This window comes from Sorghum bicolor, chromosome 8 (genome assembly GCF_000003195.3).
Source record: "Sorghum bicolor cultivar BTx623 chromosome 8, Sorghum_bicolor_NCBIv3, whole genome shotgun sequence".
Classification (NCBI taxonomy): Eukaryota; Viridiplantae; Streptophyta; class Magnoliopsida; order Poales; family Poaceae; genus Sorghum; species Sorghum bicolor.
In genome coordinates, this window is record NC_012877.2 from 45,765,455 (window position 1) to 45,771,823 (window position 6,369).

Consider the following 6,369-nt stretch of genomic DNA (forward strand, 5'->3'; position numbering starts at 1 on the left):
TCTCTACATTGGTCTAAATCCGAGAACTCTAATGGAGGAAGAATGTCATTCTTCACTAGTCTTTCTATTCTCCCCCTCGAAATATGGCCTAAACGACAGTGCCATAATTTCGATGAGGCATCTTGAGTTCTCTTCCTTTTTCTATTGGAAACCGCAGACGAGGATACGTTATCAATCACATCACATACGGAATTAACACATTCACGAAGTGATAACAAATAAAGATCTTGCTTTAAAAAAGCAATACCAACACTGTCATTATTACAGAAAATCTCACACTTGTCATTACCAAAATGGCAGCCATAACCATCATTGTCTAAACAAGACACACTTATTAAGTTTCTCTGTAAAGACGGAACATAAAGAACATCTCTAAGCAAAAGGATAAAACTATTAGCAAGTTCTAAAGAAACATCGCCAACAGCTTCCACGTCCACCTGGACTCCATTTGCCACTTTAATTTGTCTTTCTTTTCTTTGTGTAGTCCACGTCGAACGGAATCCCTGTAAAGAATTTGCAACATGAACAGTTGCCCCTGAGTCAATCCACCAAGTAGATTTTGCATATTGTACATAAAGAGATTCATTTACAAAAGTAATAATGTTCTCACCATTCTTTTCCATTATCATCTTTAACCATTTAGGGCAATCATGCTTGTAATGCCCCTCTTTGTGGCAGTAGTGACACAGATCTTTGTTGCCTGGAGGTTGGGCCTTTTTCTGCTGGGGCTGCTGATGCATGGGTGCTTTGCCTTTTGCCTTTGAAGGAGAGCTAGCATTAGCATTGACATTCTTTCTTTTGTTATCTCTAACAAAGTTGAGGGTGCCACCATTGGCGGCCTTGATCCTCTCTTCCTCTTGAACACACATCGCTATACAACGCTCCGGGTTCCATTTCTCGGGCTGGATGTTGTAGTTGACAACAAAAGTGTCAAACTCCTTTGGCAACGAAGCAAAAACCACATGAACAAGGAACTCTTCCTTGAGCTCTAAGTCCATTGGCTTAAACTTGTTGTTTAGATGGTTCATCTTTGATATGTGTTCTCTAATGCCATTGTCATTGCTAGACCCAGAGTACCTTTCTGTCATCAGCTGCTTAATCAGCTGAGTAGCATATGTCTTTGAAGAGCCATGAAACTGACTCTTTACTTTCTCAAGGTACTCTGTAATAGTGTCACACTCTCCAATTGACCCCACTATGGAGGGATCAATTGTGTTCTTTACCACTGCTAGACATTTCTTGTTAGCAGTGGCCCACTGTCTCTTTTGAAGATCAAATATCATTCTGTCACTTGCATACTTTGCTTCTCTTGTTGCCCATGCAGCATCAGTCTCTTCAGCTCCCCTCACCGGTTCCACTGGCTCAGTGGGACATGGTGTGTAGGTGACCCAGTCGACCTCAGCCAAGATGAAGGCCAGGTTAATCTTTTCCTTCCATCCATTGTAGTTGTCCCCTTTGAGGGCTGGAATATCCTTGATATATCCCATCAAGGAGACTTCTGAAACACATTCAAATTAAGTGAGAACATAATACAATAATTGCATGATTTAATTCCAACTATGGTCAAAAATAAAACATACAATTAGTCTTTTTACATTAATTCTACAACACCTTTGGGCAGAAATAGAATTAATATATATCAAAAAACCATAATAACATTATAATATTGCTATTAATCAACTTTGGTCAGAATAATAACAATATTATAATCCAATTTTAACCTTTTTACACTAATTCTACATCACCTTTGGGCAGAAAATAGAATTAATGCATGACAACAAACCATAATAATATTATAATATTGCTATAAATCAACTTTGGTTAGAATGATAACAATATTATAATAGTCTGTAATTTTATCCATTTTTCAAAATTAAAATCTACCATCGGATTGAATTTAATAATGAAAAGGAATAAATAACTTTAAGTACGCAGCGGAAACTTTAATAAACTTTTAATTCGATTTTCCAGAAACTATACAAAAACCTTACTGTTCTCTGAATATTATTATCTTTGGACAAAAAATATACAGAGAAAAGCATTTAAAACTATGCAAAATCATAAAAAAAAGCATCAATAATTAGCTTCTGGAAAAAGAAAAACGAAAAAACTGTGTGGACTGTGCAGTTGGGCCAAAACAGCCCACGCCCACGCGCGGCCTGCGCGGCCTGCTCGCGCGCAGCGGCCCAGCAGAGCGCCATGCGCACGTTTTTTTTTGTTTTTGTCACTTTCGCTCGGCCCAGTAGCCGAAAACGGCCCGCGTAGGAGCCCCGCGCGCGCCCCCGCGTCCCAGGCCGCAACCTAGGCCTGGGCCGGGAAATGGCCAACCCGCCTGGGCTCAAAGTGGCCCAGCAGACTCGCGATCGATCTGAGCCGTCCATGCAGATCCGACGGTCACGAGTGAAAAACGGGAGTATATAACCGAGTTGGCCACCAGGGAGCCCCAAAATCCTAGTCATTTCTTCCCTCTCCCTTTCCTGGCAGCCGACGGTGCCGGCTGGGACCGAGCCGAGCACCCTGGCCGGCGATGATGGCCGCGGTGCTTGCCCCCAAGTCCCAGGCCACTTCCTTTTCTTTTTCTTTTTTCTTTCTTTCTCTCTTTTCCAATCTCCTGGCCGCACCCAGCGATGAACTGCAACAGCGCGGCAGGCATCCATGGCAATCAGTGGCGCCGCCGCGAGCCCTCTCGCCAGTGTGTGCGTTCCCCTCGGGGTGAACGCACCGCCGTCGAGCGGCTTCACGTCGGTGCCCAGAAACTTTTGGCCGGGCAACTAGGTAGGGAAAAAAAATTCCTTCTGTACCATTCCCTTCCCCTTTCTGTTTTCTTTTCCGGAGTTAGAGTTCACTGAACCATTTCCAATATGGAAATAGTATTTCTTTGTTCGGGTTTGATAGATCCGCAACGGATCCATCCTTTTCTACATCCCCAAACTCTAGATCTACACACTAGACAGGCGTCTGATACCATTGTTACAACCCTAGGACCGTCTAGCAGTAGAACAGTGGGGATTAAACTTTCATTTCGGGATATACAAGGGTGATAATAATAGATCTATTGGATTCGGGAACGGGAGAGTACGGTTCATACCATCGGAGGAGGAGGTAGGAGCGGGTGCGGTCGAGGATCCGGATCCGGAGGCCGCCATCTCGTGGATCTGCGCTAGGCAGCGACGGTCGATGTAGTCTCGGTGGTGCAGTGGCGACCGGCGGGGAAGAAACGGTGGTGCAGTGCAGTGCAGTGGCGGCGCGGAGAGCTTCCCGTCACTGGCTGCGCCTTTCTCTAGATCGGGTTAGGGTTTCGGTGGGGTGTGGCGGCTCACGGTGAACCTCGTACTGAGAGCCGGCGGCCTCCACCTTGTATTTATAGCGCAGTGTGACAGGACCCTCCAGACATAGATGGGTTGGGCGCCCCCGATCAGGGCGCAGGTCAAGGCCCGATTAGGCCTTTGGGTCGGTGGGAGATCATTCCAACAGCCACCACCTCGGCTTGTCAGCTAAGGTCGACGCCAACCGCTGCCCCTCCGCGCCGACAGACGTCCTTGATGTTGTCCTGTTGCGTAGTATTTGGGACAGGCGCCGTACGTACTTTCCCTCAATCCAGGTATGCGTACGTAATTAACCTAGAAGTTCGTCTTCTTCATGATGTCGCCTCCATAGTTACTCCTGCACAACTTAACCACCCGCCGCCCTCACCAGCTCGCGCAGACCACCACCACCCACAGGATCCTTCCACACTTGGGCGACTCATCTCCTGGCCTGCTGCCCCTTGCCGTGGCCATCATTGTGGCTCAATCCGGCACCGCCCCCCTCCCCCCGCCTCCGCTTGACAAGGCCACAGCTCGCTTTGTCGGACACTGGACACTGCCCATCTTTTCTTTTAGGTCGAGCGCTTTCATGGAAGAGAGCAAGGGAAAGAGATGGGATGGGTGTGGGAGTGGGGGCGTTTGTATTTTGTTCTAGCTAGGGCGTGAGATCAAGAGTTAGCTTTTCTCTCATCTTCTGTTCTCTCTTTTTTTACGTAAGCAAAATGCTAAGATAGATTTCTATGAGTCAGCAGGACTGCAGGAGGTGTTAATGTTGGAGTTGCCCTAATGGAATTGGCCTTCCTCTCCTTGAGATTTTCTGGCGATAACGAATGCCGCGCGCGCTTCAATCAAGTTTTCACAAATCGAATGTGAGGGGCAGCTACTTATGTAGAAAGGCACGCATTATTGGATAGGTACAAGAAAACTTCGAACTAGAGAGTAAGAAAGCTACAGCGATATATAGGAGCTAAAAAATAACTAAATAAGTTAAAAAACTCGACGCTCTGGTCGGGCAAGGTAGCTAGCTGCTGCTGCTGTAGTATTGCAGGATGGTGTAGACTGTCTGCGTGATGGTCAAGCCGAGGAGGAAGACGGTGGCGGTGAGGGAGAGGAACGACCAGGGGCTCCGGAAGTAGGTGTGCACCAGGTTGGCGCGCCACTGGTTCCAGCGCTTCCGGCAGTAGGCGTTGACCTCCCGGTGCACGTCGTCCAGCGCGCTCTGCGGCTCCAGCACCACGTCCCTAGACAGGCCGTTGAACAGCTTCGCCACCGCCTTGTCGCTGCCCAGCGAGTTGAGCACGATCCGGCGCGACGTGAGCAGCGCCACGTCCCGCGCCGAGTCCACCATGTTGTCCATGAAGAAGACGTAGGCGGTCACGTCGTTCCCGGCGCCCACGTGAAGGCGCTCGAAGGCCATGAGGTTCAGGAGCATGTACTCCGTGGTGTCGTCGACGGCGATGGCCGGGAGGTACAGCGTGCCGTCGTGGAAGCGGATGTCGAGGAGGCTGCTCGTCGCGCTGCGCTTGAACCGGACGCCGGCTTCGTACAGCTCCTCCGCCGACCGGATGATGTCGTCTGTCGAGGCCGACGACGGGTCTGGCGGTGCCCGTGGCCGTGGGCCGGCCGGCCTCGGGCCATCGAGGAGGCTCCGGCGGAGGACGTCCAGCGGGTGCAGCGCGAGCCCCACGCCGGTCGCCAGCGGCCACGACGCCGGGGAAAGGAACAGAAGCACTAACCTGTTGATCAGGTCGTCGTCGTTCTGCGCGACATAATTAAGTTACATGCTTTCACTTTGTTTTTTTTTTTGAATGCTGCTTTCACTTTGTTTTTTTGCTATATATACATGTATGGCAAAAGTAAAAGACAAAATAAAGAACCATTTGATTGCAGAATTTATCAACAACACAGGTTCCGTTACGTACCCCGTTCTTGCCGCTCTCGACGGCGAGGAGGCGTTTGAGGACGAGCAGTGGCAGCTGGTTCTCGATCATGAGCATGTCGCGGCGGATGTAGGGCACGGTGTAGAGTAGGCCGTGGGCGCTGAAGACAGGGTCGTCGTCAGCGTAGTCGTTCATCTCCCAGCTGGTCGCCGTCCGCATGACCTCCAGGAGGAAGCACCCGTCGGTGACCATCAGCTCCACGAACCTGCTTTCCACCCCGCCGTCAATGCGCCACTCGTCGCTGAGCTTATGGTACGCGCCTTCCAGCCCCTCGGCTCCAGCTCCGGCCACCGCGGCCACAAAATCTGCCAGCGGCCGGCGCGCGCGGCGCAGGAAGTGCACGAGGGAGCGGCGCTTGTGGGTTTCCATGGGGCGCAGGTGGGGATCGCCGTGGTGGAACGGCCCCAGCGATACGACCTGTGGCCGGTACGCCCTGGGGTTCAGATCCTTTATGCACGCTGGCACGGGGTAGATGCACTGGCGGCGCCACCGCGCGGACTCCTCCTCCGACGCGCAGCCGTCGGCAACCTCCCTCTCCACCTCCGCCACCCATGCGCTTTCCTCGATGCTACTATGCCGGCGTTTCATCATTAATTAATTTCCGCCAAGTTATCCACTCCTGAGACACTGGTTCTGCTTGAGCATGAGCTGCTGTGTGCTGCTGAAGCCTGGATGTATATGGAATACAATCGGAAGCAGCCAAGCGGGCAAAGTGAACAGGAACCCTGCAAGGAAGGATACGGTGCAAAGACAAGACAATGACACAATGTAGTGGTCCTGTGGTCGATCTCTTGCTCTCCCTTGGGATTCTTTGCAACACAAGCAATGCTGCAAACGATATGACACTGACTGGGATCACATGCAGGCTTTCGGAAAGAAGATATAATCGCAGAAGCCGTGTGAAAGAGATGCACACATAGGAATAAAGTGAAAGGTAGAGAACTGCAGCTATATAGCCATATAGGGTGTACACGCTTCGATGAAAGCTGAAATGGTGAAAACTAGGGTAGCATGGAGATATAGGAACGGTTGCACCGTAGGCAAGGAACATCATGCATGACACATTCAAAAGCTCGTGATGGATTATATAGTGCAACTCCAAGTGATATGACATTTTTAGATTT

The 6,369-nt window shown here is 50.0% G+C and overlaps 2 protein-coding genes across 2 annotated transcripts; both read right to left on the reverse strand.

The window, feature by feature from the left end:
* On the reverse strand, nucleotides 306-3,307 carry LOC110437480. Its single transcript, XM_021465927.1, has 3 exons — nucleotides 3,089-3,307; nucleotides 611-1,498; nucleotides 306-503 (listed from the first exon to the last, which is right to left on the reverse strand). Exons 1-3 carry the CDS (start codon nucleotides 3,144-3,146, stop codon nucleotides 457-459), a joined length of 993 nt encoding a protein of 330 aa, XP_021321602.1. The 5' UTR covers nucleotides 3,147-3,307; the 3' UTR covers nucleotides 306-456.
* LOC8064062 (UPF0481 protein At3g47200) lies at nucleotides 4,187-5,957 on the reverse strand. The gene is made up of 2 exons (XM_002443134.2): nucleotides 5,228-5,957; nucleotides 4,187-5,064 (listed from the first exon to the last, which is right to left on the reverse strand). The coding sequence occupies exons 1-2, from the start codon at nucleotides 5,834-5,836 to the stop codon at nucleotides 4,327-4,329; spliced, it is 1,347 nt and encodes a 448-aa protein (XP_002443179.2). The 5' UTR covers nucleotides 5,837-5,957; the 3' UTR covers nucleotides 4,187-4,326.

Bases quoted from the DNA above. Each gene is read 5' to 3' on its own strand.
- LOC8064062 (XM_002443134.2), bottom strand. From the start codon at position 5,836: ATGATGAAACGCCGGCATAGTAGCATCGAGGAAAGCGCATGGGTGGCG. The intron at 5,065-5,227 runs GTACGTAACGGA...TATGTCGCGCAG, and splicing joins TCGAGAGCGGCAAGAACGGG to AACGACGACGACCTGATCAA.
- LOC110437480 (XM_021465927.1), bottom strand. From the start codon at position 3,146: ATGGCGGCCTCCGGATCCGGATCCTCGACCGCACCCGCTCCTACCTCC. The intron at 1,499-3,088 runs GTATGAACCGTA...AATGTGTTTCAG, and splicing joins TCCTACCTCCTCCTCCGATG to AAGTCTCCTTGATGGGATAT. The intron at 504-610 runs GTGAGAACATTA...AATTCTTTACAG, and splicing joins GATGATAATGGAAAAGAATG to GGATTCCGTTCGACGTGGAC.